This window comes from Oncorhynchus keta, chromosome 6 (assembly GCF_023373465.1).
Source record: "Oncorhynchus keta strain PuntledgeMale-10-30-2019 chromosome 6, Oket_V2, whole genome shotgun sequence".
NCBI lineage: Eukaryota > Metazoa > Chordata > Actinopteri > Salmoniformes > Salmonidae > Oncorhynchus > Oncorhynchus keta.
In genome coordinates, this window is record NC_068426.1 from 9,691,560 (window position 1) to 9,714,107 (window position 22,548).

At 41.6% G+C, this 22,548-nt stretch overlaps 1 protein-coding gene across 2 annotated transcripts in view; it reads right to left on the reverse strand.

Annotated features, from left to right (window-relative positions):
* LOC118385724 (coronin-6-like) overlaps window positions 1-15,010 on the reverse strand; it is a 40,437-nt gene extending 25,427 nt beyond the window's left edge. Inside the window, exons 1-2 of one of the 2 annotated variants that reach the window (XM_052520525.1) lie at window positions 14,721-15,009; window positions 5,325-5,524 (exon numbers count right to left, since the gene is read on the reverse strand). In XM_052520525.1, the coding sequence (XP_052376485.1) occupies window positions 5,325-5,522 (198 nt within the window). In that variant the 5' untranslated portion in view covers window positions 5,523-5,524; window positions 14,721-15,009. Of the gene's footprint in view, window positions 1-5,324; window positions 5,525-14,720 lie in introns of both variants that reach the window. The other variant, XM_052520526.1, reaches the window with a different exon arrangement.
* Between the last annotated feature and the right edge of the window lie 7,538 nt (window positions 15,011-22,548).

The window sequence follows — 22,548 nt, forward strand, 5'->3', positions numbered from 1 at the left end:
ATGTCACTTCCTGTGCTATTTCACCACTTCCTGTTCTGTTCATTTGAACCACGCGTCTCTCAACCCCGTCACACATATACCCACGCACGTATACATGCACACGCACATACATACACACATCCTGCCACCCTGAGGTGGGTATTTATAGCAAGCAGTCTGATGAGGTGTTGAAAGGGGAGTTTTTCTTTTGGCTCGGACCCTGCGCAGGATGGATGGAGAGCAGCACAGATATATATAGACTGACTCTCCAGCCCTCTAATGTACAGTGGGGTCTGAAATGATTGGCACTCTTGATAAAGATTAGCAAAACAGACTGCATAAAATAATACAGATATTATATTGTATCCTCAACAAAATGGGGAAATTATATTGTTTTATACCAATACCATTTCCCAGAGAAAGAGATTGTTGTTTAACAGGTAATAATTTCGACGCCAAACCCACCACTAGTGGGCGTGGCCAAAGGGCTCTATTTTCATGTCATCTGACCACAGCACTGGTTCCAATCCAAGTGCCAACACCGCTTAGTTAAACTCCAGGCGTTTACGTTTGTTGGATGACGTGGAAATAGAGCCCTTTGGCCAGTGGTGAGTTTGTCGAGATGAGAATACAGAAGATAACCTCAAACCTACTGTAAAATATGTTGCTGGATCTATGATGTTATGGTCAAGGACATCACAAATTTGACCCAGTACCAGGACATTTTACCCAAAAACCTGGTGGCCTCTGCCAGGAGGCTGGAACTTGGCCACAAGTTGATCTTCCAGCAAGACAATAACCCCAAGCACACATCAAAATCCACAAAAGAAATGGTTAACTGGACACAAAATCATCATTTTGTAATGGCCATCTCAGTCTCTGGACTTGAAACCTATTGAAAACCTGTGGTTTGAAGTGAAGAGTGTAGAACATAAGTGCAGACGAAGGATATCAAGGATCTGGAAGGATTCTGTATGGAGGAATGGTCTACGATCCCTTCCAATGGGTTCTCCAACTCATAAAACATTTTAGGAAAAAGCCCAGTGCCTTGATCCTCACAAGGTGATGCGTTGAAAGGTATTGAAAACAGGGGTGTCAAAAATGATCACCCTTAGCTTTTTGAGAAGAAAAAAAATATTTCTCTGAGCAATTGTATTAGTATAATATAATACAATTTTTAAAAAAATACAATATAGCTCAGTATTTCTATTTATTTTATAGTCATTTTTTCTCATCTTTATTAAGGGAACCGGACTCCACAGTATAACCATCTCTCTCCCTCTCTCCCACTCCTCTGTGTGTCCAGCCCTCTAATATACAGTATAACCATGTCACTCCCTCACTCCCACTCCTCTTCCCAGCCCTCTAATATACAGTATAACCATGTCTCTCCCTCTCTCCCACTCCTCTTCCCAGCCCTCTAATATACAGTATAACCATGTCTCTCCCACTCCTCTTCCCAGCCCTCTAATATACAATATAACCATGTCTCTCCCACTCCTCTTCCCTCTGTTTGTCCAGCCCTCTAATATACAGTATAACCATGTCTCTCCCTCTCTCCCACTCCTCTTCCCAGCCCTCTAATATACAGTATAACCATGTCTCTCCCACTCCTCTTCCCTCTGTCTTTCCAGCCCTCTAATATACAGTATAACCATGTCTCTCCCTCTCTCCCACTCCTCTTCCCAGCCCTCTAATATACAGTATAACCATGTCTCTCCCACTCCTCTTCCCTCTGTCTGTCCAGCCCTCTAATATACAGTATAACCATGTCTCTCCCTCTCTCCCACTCCTCTTCCTAGCCCTCTAATATACAGTATAACCATGTCTCTCCCACTGTCTGTCCAGAGGGAAGAGGCATCGGTACGGCAGGGCATCCCACCGGGTACGGCAGAATATCCCACTGGGTACGGCAGAATATCCCACTGGGTACGGCAGGATATCCCACTGGGTACGGCAGAATATCCCACTGGGTACGGCAGGATATCCCACTGGGTACGGCAGGATATCCCACTGGGTACGGCAGGATATCCCACTGGGTACGGCAGGGTATCCCACTGGGTACGGCAGGGTATCCCACTGGGTACGGCAGGATATCCCACTGGGTACGGCAGGATATCCCACTGGGTACGGCAGGATGTCCCACTGGGTACGGCAGGGTATCCCACTGGGTACGGCAGGGTCCCACTGGGTACGGCAGGGTATCCCACTGGGTACGGCAGGATATCCCACTGGGTACGGCAGGGTATCCCACTGGGTACGGCAGGGTATCCCACTGGGTACGGCAGGATATCCCACTGGGTACGGCAGGATATCCCACTGGGTACGGCAGGATATCCCACTGGGTACGGCAGGATATCCCACTGGGTACGGCAGGGTATCCCACTGGGTACGGCAGGATATCCCACTGGGTACGGCAGGGTATCCCACTGGGTACGGCAGGGTGTCCCACTGGGTACGGCAGGGTATCCCACTGGGTACGGCAGGGTATCCCACTGGGTACGGCAGGGTGTCCCACTGGGTACGGCAGGGTATCCCACTGGGTACGGCAGGGTGTCCCACTGGGTACGGCAGGGTATCCCACTGGGGTGTCCCACTGGGTACGGCAGGGTGTCCCACTGGGTACGGCAGGGTGTCCCACTGGGTACGGCGTGCAGGGTATGTCCCACTGGGTACGGCAGGGTGTCCCACTGGGTACGGCAGGGTATCCCACTGGGTACGGCAGGGTATCCCACTGGGTACGGCAGGGTATCCCACTGGGTACGGCAGGATATCCCACTGGGTACGGCAGGGTATCCCACTGGGTACGGCAGGGATGTCCCACTGGGTACGGCAGGATATCCCACTGGGTACGGCAGGATATCCCACTGGGTACGGCAGGGTATCCCACTGGGTACGGCAGGATATCCCACTGGGTACGGCAGGGTATCCCACTGGGTACGGCAGGATATCCCACTGGGTACGGCAGGGTATCCCACTGGGTACGGCAGGGTGTCCCACTGGGTACGGCAGGGTATCCCACTGGGTACGGCAGGGTGTCCCACTGGGTACGGCAGGGTGTCCCACTGGGTACGGCAGGGTATCCCACTGGGTACGGCAGGATGTCCCACTGGGTACGGCAGGGTGTCCCACTGGGTACGGCAGGGTATCCCACTGGGTATGGCAGGGTATCCCACTGGGTACGGCAGGGTATCCCACTGGGTACGGCAGGGTATCCCACTGGGTACGGCAGGGTATCCCACTGGGTACGGCAGGGTATCCCACTGGGCAAAAACTGGTTGAACCAACGTTGTTTACAAGTCATTTCAACCAAAACATAAATGTGATAACGTTGAATCAATGGAAAACTGATTCTATTCGTAAAAAGTCATCAACGTAAGGGAATTTATTATTTTTTCACCCAACTTTTAACCTAATGTCACAGCCGTTGTTGGTCGAAGAAGGTTCATGATGTTAATATTTAATGAATCAAACTGACAGCATAGGCAGCACCTCCAACAGAATAGGGAAGATAACCGTCCCCCTGAAGTACATTTTATTACATTTGCAAAGATTAGCTATATAAATACTCATGCATAAGCATTAATTCATTCATTAATTCATTCAAAATTCTATACCAGAGAGCATGATTTGGCCACAGAGGATCATTTGCTTCTGTAATTGCTTTAAACGCGCAATTTGGGCAGCGCGTGGCAAATAGCTGACTGTTGAGTTGCAGCAGGCAGTGGAAAGCAGTTCAATATGCCTAGGCCTGTAGCAATATTTATAAATACAATGGTAGGAAAAACATAGCAAATGGCTTTTGTTGAAAAGAGAAATAATATGTCTACTTATGAAAAGGTAAAAGGTTTATGTTTCTGTCTCCATATGATATGTTAAATATATCTAATGCAAAAAAACATCTACATTTAAATGGTATTAATATTATTTAGCATATATTTCCATTAATTCCCATATATTCCAGTTAATTCCCACAGAAAGTGTCCACCTCTGAATATTCCCCAAAATGTGCAACCCTAATGACAACAAAGACTTTATTGAAGAATCCCTACTGTTGACCAATCACCGACAATGGGGCGTTGACGTCGGCTCCGAACTCCGTCTTCTCTCAATAGAAAATGTTGTCTGCCCGAGAAGCCGAACAGTTTGTTTTTGACTCACTGAATTCCAAAACAAACAAAAACGTCCCAAAATGTCATCATGCCACAGTATCTGCACTCTTCATGCACAAACTCTTCCGAACTGTTTTGTCTGGGAAGCATGCGGACGCCTTCAGGCAGGGGGACCTGTGTTGAGTGAAGGTAGGGAAATCCTGCTTCAGGTAACACCTTGCTGTGTGTGGATAGACTGCGAAGAGAGCAAGGCCTGACCTGACAGTAACACATCGGGAGCTTTGTCCTCTAGGGAAACACACGAGAACTCAGACAACAACAACTTCAAGAGTTCCAGCTGAATTCTTCCTCTAGCAAGGACACTGAACGAAGGGCACCAAACGTTCCTTGTTATTAACACAGAAAGAACAACAAGGCAGCTTGCTTGGAACTCTACTGCTGCGATGCAATACATCTGTTACTGTAATTAGCTAACTTTTAGACAATAAGCTGCCTTCATCACGAGGCAAACACTAATATAAACAACTAAACCTCGAATGAATGGCAACTATTATCTTACCAGTCTAGAACTTTGTAAATCCTCTAAGTATCTATCTTGTCTTGGCAGATTTTACTAAACAGGTGGTTTGTTAGTCTGAGCTTTCAGTCGGTGGTAGGAACAATCCCCTCCAGTGTATCCTGGGGAGAGAACAGGGTACTTACGACCAGACTAAACGCTCGGTTCCCGCCAGGTGCAAAGGTTCCACCTGTCATCTTGTTTCAGAGGGGAGTGAGATAAGCATGAAACTGTGTTTATCTACACTTATCTATCTTGATGATTTCCTTGTCTCCTTTTTACATATTTATTATGTTCTATTGTTTCTGTGTGTTATTTCCCGTGGATAGAAACTGGTTCAGAACTTTGCTCTGGTACACAAAGAAAACACTTGGTGAATCTGGCCCAAGAGAGAAGGGCGAAATGTGAGACTCGGGGAGAGCAGGGGGAGTAGAGAGAAGGGCGAAACGTGAGACTCTGGGACTCGAGGTCACGAGACTCGAGGTCATGAGGCCTTTTAAGTAATATTCTTCAAGAGTCAATGGGTATATGTCATTCATTTATAAGTGAAAAAATTGATGTAGCAATTGCAGAATACCCCTTTAAAAGGTTTGACTGACCTCCAGCCCCATCCCTTAGCTGTTTACCAAAAAAAAGTGTCAGGGTGTCCCAGATTGCCCCTTTAAGGGCTGACTTACCTTAGAGAGGGGCAGGACGAGGAAGGCTCCGCCCCCGCTGGACTCCACAATGACGGCCAGGAACTTTGGGTTGACAGCACAGAACGAGCTGTCCCACGTCACTTTGGAAACGCGTATGTCATCATATCCCTGCTCTGTCTTCCCCGCCTGTCCGAAGACGTGCCGGAACTTACTCTGTCGTACGATGCTGCGACTCATCGCTATGGAAACAAAGAAGGGAGGGGGTAAAGATGGAGAGAGAGATGGAGAGAGGAGGAGTGAGACAGGGGTGATGAGGAGGGGGGTGTGGGGGGACAGAGCGATGGAGTGAGGAAGAGTGAGAGCGGGGCGACGAGGAGAGGGGTGTGGGGGGGACAGAGCGATGGAGTGAGGAAGAGTGAGAGTGGGGTGACGATGAGAGGGGTGTGGGGTAACAGAGAGATGGGAGTGAGGAAGAGTGAGAGTGGGGAAGAAAAGGATGGGAGAGAGGTGGGGAGGGGAGAGAGAGAGAAGAAGAGTGAGTGAAGGAGGGAAACATGATTTAGTGAGGAAGTGACAATTACAGATATGCAATGTCAATCAATCAAGTATTTAATCAATCATTCAATATGCAATGTCAATCAATCAATCATTCAAGAGATCATGAAATTCTTATTGACCAAGAGAAGTAATATCAATCCAACTTAAATGATGTGAATCATGGGACTGATCTGTCTCTTCCATTGAAGTAATATCTTGGCATTCTGCCAAACATAAATGATGTGAATCATAAAGTCAAGTTGAGTTGTTATGTGTCTGTTGCTGATCTAACAGTGTTGAGTTGTTGTGTCTGTTGCTGATTAGCAATATAACTTCCTGATTGATAAGCAATATAGTGTTGAGTTGTTGTGTCTCTGATGGCAATATAACATTCTAGCAATATAACAGTGTTGAGTTGTTGTGTCTGTTGCAGCACACTGATTAGTATTTTAGGATGGAAGTTGTGTGTCTGTTGCTGAAGCAATATAACAAGTTGAGCAATATTGTTAGTTGTTATGTGTCTGTTGCTGATTAGCAATATAACAGTGTTGAGTTTGTGTCTGTTGCTGATTAGCAATATAACAGTGTTGTGTCTGTTGCTGATGAGCAATATAACAGTGTTGTGTCTGTTGCTGATGAGCAATATAACAGTGTTGAGTTGTTATGTGTCTGTTGCTGATTAGCAATATAACAGTGTTGAGTTGTTATGTGTCTGTTGCTGATTAGCAATATAACAGTGTTGAGTTGTTATGTGTCTGTTGCTGATTAGCAATATAACAGTGTTGAGTTGTTATGTGTCTGTTGCTGATTAGCAATATAACAGTGTTGAGTTGTTGTGTCTGTTGCTGATGAGCAATATAACAGTGTTGAGTTGTTTGTGTCTTGCTGAGTGTTGTTGTGTCTGTTGCTGATTAGATTGAGTCTGTTGCAGTTGTTGTGTCTGTTGCTGATTAGCAATAACAGTGTTGAGTTGTTATGTGTCTGTTGCTGATTAGCAATATAACAGTGTTGAGTTGTTGTGTCTGTTGCAGTGCTGATGAGAGTTGTTATGTGTCTGTTGCTGATTAGCAATATAACAGTGTTGAGTTGTTGTGTCTGTTGCTGATTAGCAATATAACAGTGTTGTGTCTGTTGCTGATTAGCAATATAACAGTGTTGAGTTGTTGTGTCTGTTGCTGATTAGCAATATAACAGTGTTGAGTTGTTGTGTCTGTTGCTGATTAGCAATATAACAGTGTTGAGTTGTTGTGTCTGTTGCTGATGAGCAATATAACAGTGTTGAGTTGTTATGTGTCTGTTGCTGATTAGCAATATAACAGTGTTGAGTTGTTGTGTCTGTTGCTGATTAGCAATATAACAGTGTTGAGTTGTTATGTGTCTGTTGCTGATTAGCAATATAACAGTGTTGAGTTGTTGTGTCTGTTGCTGATTAGCAATATAACAGTGTTGAGTTGTTATGTGTCTGTTGCTGATTAGCAATATAACAGTGTTGAGTTGTTGTGTCTGTTGCTGATTAGCAATATAACAGTGTTGAGTTGTTATGTGTCTGTTGCTGATTAGCAATATGTGTCTGTTGCTGAAGCAATATAACAGTGTTGAGTTGTTGTGTCTGCTGATTAGCTGAGTTGATGTGTCTGTTGCTGAGCAATATAACAGTGTTGAGTTGTTGTGTCTCTAGCTGATTAGTAATTTAACATTGTTGAGTTGTTGAGTTGTGTCTGTTGCTGATTAGCAATATAACAGTGTTGAGTTGTTTGTGTCTGTTATAGCAATATCTGAGTTGTTGTGTCTGCTGATTAGCAATATAACAGTGTTGAGTTGTTATGTGTCTGTTGCTGATTAGCAATATAACAGTGTTGTTATGTGTCTGTTGCTGATTAGCAATATAACAGTGTTGAGTTGTTATGTGTCTGTTGCTGATGAGCAATATAAACAGTGCTGATTAGAGTGTTGTTGTGTCTGTTGCTGATTAGCAATATAACAGTGTTGAGTTGTTGTGTCTCTTGCTGATTAGCAATATAACAGTGTTGATGTGTCTGTTGCTGATTAGCAATATAACAGTGTTACTTGCTGATTAGTAACAGTGTTGAGTTGTTATGTCTGTCTGATTGCCTGTTGTCAGTTGTTGTGTCTGTTGCAAGCGGGCCAGAGTTGTTGTGTCTGTTGCTGATGAAAACACAGGAGACACATTCTAGATCTCTGATGATCCATCAGCACAGATATTAATAGTGTGATTGTCCCACACAAACACCCACATGCGCACGTACACTCACATACACACACACACACACAGATACAGACACTCAGACACACACACAAACACCCACATGCGCACGTACACTCACATACAGATACAGACACACAGACACACAGACACACACACAGCTGATGAAGATATGGGATCAGACCACAAGATAAATGGGTAAAGCATTAAAACAAGATATAAACTCTGTAGTCTGTATGTAACGTAATACTATATAGAAGTAAGTACTGTTGGTTAATATGTACATCTGTGATAAACAGAATATTTCCTGTATATAAGGAAATGAAGGGTCTGTGGACATGAACACACACATATACAGAAGAAAGGCCATAGGCTGGCACTAAAACCCATATCCAAAATTACACAGCTGCCCCTGCAGACAGGAGCCCAGGAGAATTAGGACCTGAGCTATCTCTCTGAAAGGTGAAATAAAATGCTGTAGTAAAAGAAGAAAGTCAAGTTGTGCTGTTGGGATTTTTGGCAGATGGGAGACCTTTTTGGAGCCTCAATGAAGACCGAAACATTGCCAAACAAATACACACAGCAGCATAGAATGCTGTGGCTCCACTGGACAACTGAAGACGAACAAACCGGTCCTGTCAACCATGAGTCCTTGGTGTAAACATGCTTCTGATATTGACTCAGTTAACCTCCGTTTACAGGAACAACTTGCCCTTCTTCAATAATGTGTCTCTAATACGAGCTCTTACTATCAGATAGATGCCGAAAAAGTAGTCCAAGACTAGAAACCATTGAAACTACCTGTAAATCCACAACTGGCTTAATCTGTTTCCAAGGAAACCAGCCAAATATGTGCTCACCCAAGTGCTTTATGATTTTACCACTGTATGTGTGTGTGTATGTGTTGTGTGTGTGTGTGTTCGTGTGTATGTATGTATGTATGTATGTATGTATGTATGTATGTATGTATGTATGTATGTATGCAGCATTACACGACCCAACAGTTGATAGGGTGGATGAACTGATAGGCCTTAGTTCCGCTTGTATCTGGGGTGTGTGCTATCAGGGAGTTCCAGTCACCACATACAAAAGGTCTCCAGGTCTCTGCTGTGTGAGTCCTGATCCCAGCTCTACTCAGCAACATGACACAGTTATCATAAGAAATGTGACAAGAGTGTAACCGAAAGTAAATAGAGTGTAACTGAGTGTAATAGAGTGGAAATAGAGTGCAACAGAGTGTAAATAGATTGTAATAGAGTGTAAATAGTGTAATAGGGTGTAACAGAGTGTAAATAGAGTGCAATAGAGTGTAACTGAGTGTAATAGGGTGTAACAGAGTATAATAGAGTATAACAGAGTGTAAATAGAGTGTATCAGAGCGTAATAGAGTATAATAAAGTATAATAGAGTATAATAGAGTGTAAATAGAATGTAATAGTGTAATAGAGTGTAATAGAGTATAATAGAGTGTAGTAGAGTGTAAATAGTGTAATAGAGTGTATCAGAGCGTAATAGAGTATAATAGAGTGTAAATAGAGTGTAATAGTGTAATAGAGTGTAGTAGAGTGTAATAGAGTGTATCAGAGCGTAATAGAGTATAATAGAGTATAAGAGTGTAGTAGAGTGTATCAGAGCGTAATAGAGTATAATAGAGTGTAATAGAGTGTAAATAGAGTGTAGTAGAGTGTAAATAGAGTGTAATAGAGTGGATCAGAGCGTAATAGAGTATAATAGAGTATAATAGAGTGTAATAGTGTAATAGAGTGTAATAGAGTATAATAGAGTGTAAATAGAGTATACTAGAGTGTAATAGAGTGTATCAGAGCGTAATAGAGTGTAAATAGAGTGTAGTAGAGTGTAAATAGAGTGTAATAGAGTGTATCAGAGCGTAATAGAGTATAATAGAGTGTAATAGAGTGTAATAGTGTAATAGAGTGTAATAGAGTATAATAGTGTAATAGAGTGTAAATAGAGTGTAATAGAATGTATCAGAGCGTAATAGAGTATAATAGAGTATAATAGAGTATAATATAGTGTAAATAGAGTGTAATACAGTACAATAGAGTGTAATGCAGTGTAACAGAAAGACCTAGTCAGCTGACTGTATTCAACTGAAATGTGTCTTCCGGGGAACAGTGGGTTAACTGCCTTGCTCAGGGGCTGAACGACAGATTTTTACCTTGTCAGCTCGGGATTCGAACCAGCAACCTTTCGATTACTGGCCAAACGCCCTAACCACTAGAGCGACCTGAGATGAGAGTACTTTATAGTGTTCTGCGCTTGTTGTTGGACACATTTCTGAATGAACTGATGCTGGTACACATAATGAGTACAGGAAATGTTAAATCCACAAAGATCCACTCTTAGTTACCAAACTCTATCACAACAAGTTCTCTTTAATAGACAAGCAAAGTTTGGAGTACGTCTTAAATCAAATCAAGTCTTCTTAATGTTTTATTGCTATCTTTAGGGACATGTGTCTTCTTTATTGAACAGTTTATATCACTGTAATAAGGTAGGCCTACTCGTTAAACAGTTTATAACAGTATAATAAGGTAGGCCTACTCATTAAACAGTTTATAACAGTATAATAAGGTAGGCCTACTCTTTAAACAGTTTATGACAGTATAATAAGGTAGGCCTACTCTTTATGAAACAGTTTATAACAGTATAATAAGGTAGGCCTACTCTTTAAACAGTTTATAACAGTATAATAAGGTAGGCCTACTCTTTATGAAACAGTTTATAACAGTATAATATAGGCCTACTCTTTACAGTTTATAACAGTATAATAAGGTAGGCCTACTCTTTATGAAACAGTTTATAACAGTATAATAAGGTAGGCCTACTCTTTATGAAACAGTTTATAACAGTATAATAAGGTAGGCCTACTCTTTAAACAGTTTATAACAGTATAATAAGGTAGGCCTACTCTTTATGAAACAGTTTATAACAGTATAATAAGGTAGGCCTACTCTTTAAACAGTTTATAACAGTATAATAAGGTTAAACAGTTTATAACAGTATAATAAGGTAGGCCTACCTTTAAACAGTTTATAACAGTATTAATGAAACAGTTTATAACAGTATAATAAGGTAGGCCTACTTTAAACAGTTTTTAAATAAGGTTTGAAACAGTTTATAACAGTATAATAAGGTAGGCCTACTCTTTATGAAACAGTTTATAACAGTATAATAAGGTAGGCTTACTCTTTAAACCGTTTATAACAGTATAATAAGGTAGGCCTACTCTTTAAACGGTTTCTAACAGTATAATAAGGTAGGCCTACTCTTTATGAAACAGTTTATAACAGTATAATAAGGTAGATCTACTCTTTATGAAACAGTTTATAACAGTATAATAAGGTAGGCTTACTCTTTAAACAGTTTATAACAGTATAATAAGGTAGGCCTACTCTTTATGAAACAGTTTATAACAGTATAATAAGGTAGGCCTACTCTTTATGAAACAGTTTATAACAGTATAATAAGGTAGGCTTACTCTTTAAACAGTTTATAACAGTATAATAAGGTAGGCCTACTCTTTAAACAGTTTATAACAGTATAATAAGGTAACCCTACTCTTTAAACAGTTTATAACAGTATAATAAGGTAGGCCTACTCTTTATGAAACAGTTTATAACAGTATAATAAGGTAGGCCTACTCTTTAAACAGTTTATAACAGTATAATAAGGTAGGCCTACTCTTTAAACAGTTTATAACAGTATAATAAGGTAGGCCTACTCTTTAAACAGTTTATAACAGTATAATAAGGTAGGCCTACTCTTTAAACAGTTTATATCACTGTAATAAGGTAGGCCTACTCTTTATGAAACAGTTTATAACAGTATAATAAGGTAGGTCTACTTTAAACAGTTTATAACAGTATAATAAGGTAGGCCTACTCTTTAAACAGTTTATAACAGTATAATAAGGTAGGCCTACTCTTTAAACAGTTTATAACAGTATAATAAGGTAGGCCTACTCTTTAAACAGTTTATAACAGTATAATAAGGTAACCCTACTCTTTAAACAGTTTATAACAGTATAATAAGGTAGGCCTACTCTTTATGAAACAGTTTATAACAGTATAATAAGGTAACCCTACTCTTTAAACAGTTTATAACAATATAATAAGGTAGGCCTACTCTTTAAACAGTTTATAACAGTATAATAAGGTAGGCCTACTCTTTAAACAGTTTATAACAGTATAATAAGGTAGGCCTACTCTTTATGAAACAGTTTATAACAGTATAATAAGGTAGACCTACTCTTTAAACAGTTTATAACAGTATAATAAGGTAGGCCTACTCTTTAAACAGTTTATAACAGTATAATAAGGTAGGCCTACTCTTTAAACAGTTTATAACAGTATAATAAGGTAGCCCTACTCTTTAAACAGTTTATAACAGTATAATAAGGTAGGCCTACTCTTTATGAAACAGTTTATAACAGTATAATAAGGTAACCCTACTCTTTAAACAGTTTATAACAGTATAATAAGGTAGGCCTACTCTTTAAACAGTTTATAACAGTATAATAAGGTAACCCTACTCTTTAAACAGTTTATAACAGTATAATAAGGTAGGCCTACTCTTTAAACAGTTTATAACAGTATAATAAGGTAGAGCTACTCTTTATGAAACAGTTTATAACAGTATAATAAGGTAGAGCTACTTTTTAAACAGTTTATAACAATATAATAAGGTAGTCCTACTCTTTAAACAGTTTATAACAGTATAATAAGGTAGGCCTACTCTTTAAACCGTTTATAACAATATAATAAGGTAGGCCTACTCTTTATGAAACAGTTTATAACAGTATAATAAGGTAGGCCTACTCTTTATGAAACAGTTTATAACAGTATAATAAGGTAGGTCTACTCTAAACCGTTTATAACAGTATAATAAGGTAGGCCTACTCTTTAAACAGTTTATAACAGTATAATAAGGTAGGCCTACTCTTTATGAAACAGTTTATAACAGTATAATAAGGTAGGCCTACTCTTTAAACAGTTTATAACAGTATAATAAGGTAGGCCTACTCTTTAAACCGTTTATAACAGTATAATAAGGTAGAGCTACTCTTTAAACAGTTTATAACAGTATAATAAGGTAGGCCTACTCTTTAAACAGTTTATAACAGTATAATAAGGTAGGCCTACTCTTTAAACAGTTTATAACAGTATAATAAGGTAGGCCTACTCTTTAAACAGTTTATAACAGTATAATAAGGTAACCCTACTCTTTAAACAGTTTATAACAGTATAATAAGGTAGGCCTACTCTTTAAACAGTTTATATCACTATAATAAGGTAGGCCTACTCTTTAAACAGTTTATGACAGTATAATAAGGTAGGCCTACTCTTTATGAAACAGTTTATAACAGTATAATAAGGTAGGCCTACTCTTTAAACAGTTTATAACAGTATAATAAGGTAGGCCTACTCTTTAAACAGTTTATAACAGTATAATAAGGTAGGCCTACTCTTTATGAAACAGTTTATAACAGTATAATAAGGTAACCCTACTCTTTAAACAGTTTATAACAGTATAATAAGGTAGGCCTACTCTTTAAACAGTTTATAACAGTATAATAAGGTAACCCTACTCTTTAAACAGTTTATAACAATATAATAAGGTAGGCCTACTCTTTATGAAACAGTTTATAACAGTATAATAAGGTAACCCTATTCTTTAAACCGTTTATAACAATATAATAAGGTAGGCCTACTCTTTAAACAGTTTATAACAGTATAATAAGGTAGGCCTACTCTTTAAACAGTTTATAACAGTATAATAAGGTAGGCCTACTCTTTATGAAACAGTTTATAACAGTATAATAAGGTAGAGCTACTCTTTAAACAGTTTATAACAGTATAATAAGGTAGGCCTACTCTTTATGAAACAGTTTATAACAGTATAATAAGGTAGAGCTACTCTTTAAACAGTTTATAACAGTATAATAAGGTAGGCCTACTCTTTAAACAGTTTATAACAGTATAATACTGTCTGTCTGTCTGTCTGTCTGTCTGCCTGCCTGCCTGTCTGTCTGTCTGTCTGTCTGTCTGTCTGTCTGTGTGATAAGCCTTAGCTCTTATATTCTCTGCTCTGTTCTGGCATGGCTCTCCAGACAGAGCAAAAGAATGACATGGTCACTTTCCTAATATAGACATGCCAAACTGTCCGTTCCCACCCCCAGCTCAAACCCCAGCCCTTACCACTCTGGGGCTCTGGGGAGAGGGCCTAACCATCCCAAATAGGAAAATGAAAACAGATCTCCCTGATCTGTCAATAACAAGAATATTGGCGACTACACGCACGCACACAATCCACGCGCAAGCACGCACACTCACACATCTGGAAACCTACCACAGTAGCCTAATAATGTTACCCCTATAAGGAAAGAAGGGGGGCAACCCCCCCCTCCTCCCCCCCCTCTGGCCCTGCACAACGTGCTCCATTTGGTTCAGCAGTCAACTTAAAGCTCGACACTGTCCGCGGATAAAAAGTGCGCAGTCACATTGTCACAATCTATGACTTTCCCAGCATTACGCACACACTGGCAATGCGGTAAAATAAGCTGTCGCAGCATTCAACTGCGGCGTCGACGGTTATTGACGTTATTAATTATAGTAGAACACGGCTGCTTTAGGTCAATTGAGGCAACTCACTCAGCTCGGTATTTGTTGGGTATTCCCACCGGTCGTTCGCCCTCCGAATTCTCCACTCCCCCTTCCCTTGGTAGTTTTCTGTTCTCGGTAACGCGCCGTGCTTATTGGAGTGTTTTCTCTGGTTCTCTGTGGTCCAGTTTTGTACACTTGGTGCGGTCTTGGCGGCGGGCGCGAGGTACAACTATGACGCGGCGAGACGAGCAAGAAGGGAGGGGGTCTGAAAGGAGGACAGAGAGAGAAGGAGCGGAGGGAGGGGATATGGGAAAGGGGTCAAAGGGGTCCCGTCTATTTTCGAAAGCCCCTGTCTGGCTATCTCTCGTATGCCTGGGACAGAGCTATAGGTTGAGCTGCGATCGCGCGCAGGAGTCAGGTGGTCACTGGCTAGGCTGTGCCACACAAGCGCGTGAAGAGGAAGAGGGGGTTACATTAAAACTTAGACGAACATCTGCCATGTTCGTAAACTATAGTCTACTTATAAACTGTCAGATATGCTATGGCCATGAATAAATTATTTAGACGATTAAAACATATTTTCTTTCCAAATGTGGGCCAATACACTTTGTTTTCCAAGACTGCTGTCAAAATTTGGCAGCCATTTCCTAAACTATCCAGTGTGAGACCTGGTAACAGGCCGACATAAATTCCGTGGGCTACTCCGCCAGTCAGTGGCACAACGGACCAACTGTCACTCCGTTACAAACTATCATCTGTCCAAATTCGGTTTGACAGCTGCGCGCGGCTCCAGACCAGTGCGGAGCTGAGATGAACTGCATGCACCCAGACCTAATACCGATAGAGGGCGACAAACTCAGCACTGGCCGAGTGAAGTCTAGGAGGCCTGGTGAAGTCTATGGGCCAATGAAGGCCGTAACACACAATTTGTTCACTTCTTCAGTTCACAGTATTGGCCTTTGGAGGAATTTGACAAATAAAATGAAGATGCAAGACAACATGACAACAGGTCACACAACAGGTCACACAACAGGTCACAACAGGACACACAACAGGTCACCCAACAGGTCACCCAACAGGTCACACAACAGGTCACCCAACAGATTACCCAACAGGTCACAACAGGTCACACAACAGGTCACACAACAGGTCACACAACAGGTCACACAACAGGTCACAACAGGTCACACAACAGGTCACAACAGGTCACACAACAGGTCACACAACAGGTCACACAACAGATCACCCAACAGGTCACAACAGGTCACACAACAGGTCACCTCACAGGTTACCCAACAGATTACGCAACAGATCACACAACATATCACACAACAGGACACACAAGTGACAAGAAGAACTAAGCAGAGAACATTAGGAAGTAGAGTCTGATGGATACCTATTAATGCTTGCCTTTATGGCTATAGGCCAATAAGAATGACAGTGATATCAACATATGAGATGGGGGATCCTGGCGACATTATGGCAAAGGGAAAACGGACCACACCTTCTCCCCATTCTACTGGCCAAGATGGTGGACCTGCGTTTGCGGATTCTCGAATGCAATATTCTTTGCTTTTCTGAAACACGGCTCTCAGACACGATAGCCCTCATGGCTATCCAACTGGATGGGATTCTCCATTCACCGTGCGGACAGGACAGTGGAATCAGGGACATCGAGAGGGGGAAGTGTTTGCCTCTTCATCAACAACAACTGGTGTGCTGACTCGAAGTGTCGACCCATTGTTCACCTGTCTAGGAATATATGCTGATCAAATGTTGAACCTTCTACTACCTGAGGGAGTTGTCAGATCTTATGGTGAATGTTGTATAATATGGTTACGGTTGAACCTTCTACTACCGAGGGAGTTGTCAGATCTTATGGTGAATGTTGTATAATATGGTTACGGTTGAACCTTCTACTACCGAGGGAGTTGTCAGATCTTATGGTGAATGTTGTATAATATGGTTACGGTTGAACCTTCTACTACCGATGGAGTTGTCAGATCTTATGGTGAATGTTGTATAATATGGTTACGGTTGAACCTTCTACTACCGAGGGAGTTGTCAGATCTTATGGTGAATGTTGTATAATATGGTTACGGTTGAACCTTCTACTACCGAGGGAGTTGTCAGATCTTATGGTGAATGTTGTATAATATGGTTACGGTTGAACCTTCTACTACCGAGGGAGTTGTCAGATCTTATGGTGAATGTTGTATAATATGGTTACGGTTGAACCTTCTACTACCGCGGGAGTTGTCAGATCATATGGTGAATGTTGTATAATATGGTTACGGTTGAACCTTCTACTACCGAGGAGTTGTCAGATCATATGGCAAATGTTGTATAATATGGTTAATGTTGAACCTTCTACTAGCTGGTGGAGTTGTCAGATCTTATGGTGACATGTTGTATAATCTGGTTACGGTTGAACCTTCTACTACCGAGGGAGTTGTCAGATCTTACAGTGAATGTTGTATATCGGGAGTTACGGGGAACCTTCTACTACCTGGAGTTGTCATATCTTTTGAAGATGTATAATTGAGAGCATCCTGTCAGGCTGTGTCACCGCCTATGGTTAGTGCATCAGTAGCGGAGTTGTCAATCAGTGAATGTTGTATAATATGGTCAGGCTGAACCTTCTACTACCGAGGAGTTGTCAGATCTTATGGTGAAACAATGTTGTATAATATGGTCAGTCTGTGAACCTTCTACTATCAGTGGAGTTGTCAGAACAGCAGTGGTGAATGCATTGTCAATATGTTCACCGTTGAACCATCACTAGCGAGGGAGTTGTCAGATCTTAGTGAATGTTGTATAATCCTGGTCAGGCTGAACCTTCACCGCCGAGGGATCAGTCAGATCAGTGAATGTTGTAAACAGCAGTGTCTACTACCGAGGGAGTTGTCAGATCTTGTGGTGAATGTTGTGCATCAGTAGTTACGGTTGAAACAGCAGGAGTTGTCAGATCTTATGGTGAATGTTGTATCAATATGGTTACGGTTGAACCTTCTACTACCGGCTGAAATCAGCAGTGTTGAGAGCATCCTGGTCACGGCTGTGTCACCTTCTACTACCGAGGGAGTTGTCAGATAGCGGTGAATGTTGTATAACAGCAGTGTTGAGAGCTTCTACTGTCAGGGGCTTGTCAGATCATATGGTGAATGTTGTATCAGTAGGTTGAACCTTCTACTACCGAAACAGCAGATCTTATGGTGAATGTTGTATAGGCTGGTTACGGTTGAGGACAGGAACACTAGACCCGGCTGAAACAGTCATCAAACAAGCAAAAGGACAATGTCATGGCCTGGACCATCAGTGGAGCTGGTGAAACAGCAGTTTGAGTTCCTCTGATTACACCGCCTGATGATCTGGGGTGGTCCCCCAAACAGACAGTGTGGAGAGGATCCTGTCAGGCTGTGCCTCACGGCCTCGGGAGTGCATCAGTTGGCACCTGGAGCCCTGGCAAACTTTTGCAGATGCACAATTGAGAGCATCCTGTCAGGCTGTGTCACCGCCTGGTGCATCAGTAGCGCCGGCTGAAACAGCAGTTGCTCTCCAGAGGATGATGCGGTTCGCCCAACTCATCACCGGGGGCAAACTACCTGCCCTCAAGGACACCTACATCACCCGATGTCACAAGAAGGACAAAAAGATCATCAAGGACAACAACCACCCGAGCCACTGCCTGTTCACCCCGCTATCATCCAGAAGGCGAGGTCAGTACAGGCGCATCAAAGCTGGGACCGAGAGACTGAAAAACAGCTTCTGTCTCAAGGCCACCAGACAGTTAAATAGCCATCACTAGGCGGCTTCCACCCGGTTACGTAAACCTGCCCCTTAGAAGCTGCTGACCCACATACATAGACATGGAATCACTGGTCACTTTAATAATAGAACACTAGTCACTCTAATAATGTTTACATACTTTTGCTTTACTCATCTCATATGTATATACTGTATTCTATTCTACTGTGTTTTAGTCTATGCCACTCCAACATTGCTCTTCCTAATATTTATATATTCCTTAATTCCATTATTAATATTTTAGGTTGTGTGTACAGTTGTGAATTGTTAGATATTACTGCACTGTTGGAGCTAGAAACACAAGTATTTCACTACACCCGCAATAACATCTGCTAAACATGTGTATGTGACAAAAACATTTTGATTTGATAGAAATAAGGTGGAATCATATTTTACAGGCTCCGATGCCCACCACATGTGGCAGGGGCTACAGCGGATTCCAATCAGGTCAACACCTCTGCAAGGGCTACAGCGGATTCCAATCAGGTCAACACCTCTGCAAGGGCTACAACGGATTCCAATCAGGTCAACACCTCTGCAAGGGCTACAACGGATTCCAATCAGGTCAACACCTCTGCAAGGGCTACAACGGATTCCAATCAGGTCAACACCTCTGCAAGGGCTACAACGGATTCCAATCAGGTCAACACCTCTGCAAGGGCTACAACGGATTCCAATCAGGTCAACACCTCTGCAAGGGCTACAGCGGATTCCAATCAGGTCAACACCTCTGCAAGGCCGCAGGGATCGACGGTATTCCAGGGCGCGTTCTCAGAGCATACGCACAACAGCTAGCAGTCATATTCACGGTCATTTCCAACCTCTCCTTGTCCCAGTCTGTAATCCCCACGTGTTTTAAGAGGACTGTTACGTACACCTCTAGGAAGAGGGAACGTAACACACTGCTACAACTCAACTCCGTTGCGGAGTGAAAAAGGTATGAGACTGTAGGTGTGAGTAAGGATGACAAAAAGCAGAGAATTTACCGTTTACTAGGGAATTTATTCTGTCATAGGGTAATTTTGGGGAAAAGGGGCTGGACGGAACCAAAGCAAAGAAAGTAAATATCAAAGCCCCCTCTCATATCTTACCTGCCTACCCACTACTTACCTAACTAGCACCACCTGGTGCACTAACCAAAATACAGGGGGTGGTCTGGCCAGGTCTTACCTCGTGTGCATTGCCTGAGCACTCCCAAGGTGCCTTCCCCTTCCCCCATAGGAACAAAAACAGAATACGAACGATCAATAATCAAAACAGTCCTTTGGACATAAACATTCCTCCTCAGGACCGCCACAAAATACTTCACAACAATTATACAAACCAACAATGAAACCACAGGACACACTCATATCTCTCTCCTAACAACAACCAACACAGGCTATCAATCTCTTTTCTCAGCAATCATCTGTCTTCTGAGCAACAGAACACTGGCTTATATAGCTGGAGAAGGAGTTGGTAATTGAAGACAGCTGTGTCCTCTGACGAGAGGGCGGGGTCAGCTCCAATTTACCATGGAGTCGACCAATCAGCTGCTTGGGGGATTCCATGAAGCCATCCTGAAACACACACATATAAATACACAAACCACAACACAGAAACTGGGGATCGTAAACAGTGACCACCATCATTTCTGTTCCTAAGAACCAAGACTTCCTGCCACAATGACTACCGCCCTGTAGCACTTACATCTGTAATCCTGAAGTCCTTTGAGAGGCTGGTTATGGAACACATCAACTCCATCATCCCAGACCCACTCCAATTTGCTAACCTCCTGCCAAATGTATGACCATATTAGAGACACATATTTCCCTCCGATTACACAGATCCACAAATAATTCTAAAACAAACCAGATTTTGATAGACTCCCATATCTACTGGGTGAAATTCCACAGTGTGCCATCACAGCAGCAAGGTTTGTGACCTGTTGCCACAAGAAAAGGTCAACCAGTGAAGAACAAACAACATTGTAATTACAACTCATATTTATGCTTTTTTTATGTTCCCTTTTGTACTTTAACCATTTGTACATCTTTACAACATTATATAGACATAATATGACATTTGTAATGTCTTTATTCTTTTGGAACTTCTGTGAGTGTAGTGTTTACTGTTCATTTTTATTGTTTATTTCACTTTGTATATTATCTACTTTACTTGCTTCGGCAATGTTAACATATGTTTTCCATGCCAATAAAGCCCCTTGAATTGAAATAGAGAGTGTGGGAGAGAGAGAGAGAGAGAGAGAGAGAGAGACAGAGTGTGTGAAAGAGAGAGAAGAGAGAGAGAGAGAGAGAGAGAGAGAGAGAGAGAGAGAGAGAGAGAGAGAGACAGAGTGTGTGAAAGAGAGAGAAGAGAGAGAGAGAGAGAGAGAGAGAGAGAGAGAGAGAGAGAGAGAGAGAGACAGAGTGTGTGAAAGAGAGAGAAGAGAGAGAGAGACAGAGACAGAGACAGAGACAGAGAGAGAGAGAGAGAGAGAGAGAGAGAGAGAGAGAGAGAGAGAAAGAAAGAGCAAAATTAAAGGAATTTGATGTTCTTCTCTACAATTTTGAAGGTCAATAAATACAAAGGTGATGAAAAAGATAACAGAGGAAAAATACAAATACTACCAGGTAATGTTGCTCGTTACATATACCAAGTCCCAGCTGCCTCAAATCAAATTGTATTTGTCACATGCACCGAATACAACAGGTGTAGTAGACCTTACCATGAAATGCTTACTTACAAGCCCTTAAAACCAACAATCCAGTTCAAGAAAGAGTTAAGAAAATATTTACTAAGTAAAAACAATAAAATAACAATAATGAGGCTATATAAAGTGAGTACCGGTACCGAGTAAATGTGCGGGGGTACAGGTTAGTTGAGGTAATTTGTACATGTACAGTGCCTTCGGAAAGTATTCAGACCCCATGAGTTTTCCACATTTTGTTACGCTACAGCCTTATTCCAAAATTGAATAAATATATACACATTCTCAACAATCTACACACAACACCCCATAATGACAAAGTGAAAACAGGTTTTTAGAAAACAGAAATACCTTATTTACATAAGTATTCAGACCCCAGATGTTTTTCAGGACTGGGACTGGGAGAGAAGTCTGGATTGAGGGAAAGATGAACGGAGCAAAGTACAGAGAGTTCCTTGATAAAAACCGGCTCCAGAATGCTCAGGACCTCCGATTGGGGCGAAGGTTCACCTTCCAATAGGACAAGAACCCTAAGCACACAACCAAGACAATGCAGGAGTGGCTTCGGGACATGTCTCTGAATGTCTTCGAGTGGCCCAGCCAATGCCCGGACTTCAAACATCTCTGCAGAGAAGATATCTGTGCAGCAACACACCTGTTCCAACCTGACAGAGCTTTCAGAGGATCTGCAGAGAAGAATGGGCCAAACTCCCAAAATACAGGTGTACCAAGCTTGTAGCGTCATAGCCAAAGGTGCTTCAACAAAGTACTGAGTAAAGGGTCTGCATACTGATGCAAATGTGATATTTCAGTTTTCTATTTTTAATAGATTAGCAAAGACGTCTAAAATGTGTTTTTGCTTTGTCATTATGGGGTATTGTGTGTAGATTGAGGAGGGGGAAAAAACAATTTCATCTCATTTTAGAGGCCGTAACGTAACAGAATGTGGAAAAAGTCAATGGGTCTGAATATAAAAAATACTTATTTTCCACCATAATTTGCAAATAAATTCATTAAAAATCCTACAATGTGATTTTCTGGATTTTTTTCTCTCATTTCGAGAGGTAGATGTTCAGTCCCAGGGTTCTTAGCTTAGTGATGAGCTTTGTGGGCACTATGGTGTTGAATGCTGTGCTGTAGGCAATGAACCACATTCTCACATACAGTGGATTTGGACGTTTACACTAGTTTTGGCAAGTCGGGTAGGACATCTAAGTCATTTTTCCAATAATTGTTTACAGACAGATTATTTCACATATAATTCACTGTATCGCAATTCGAGTGCGTCAGAAATTTACATACACTAAGTTGACTGTGCCTTTAAATAACTTGGAAAATTCCCGAAAAATATGCCATGGCTTTAGAAGCTTCTGATAGGCC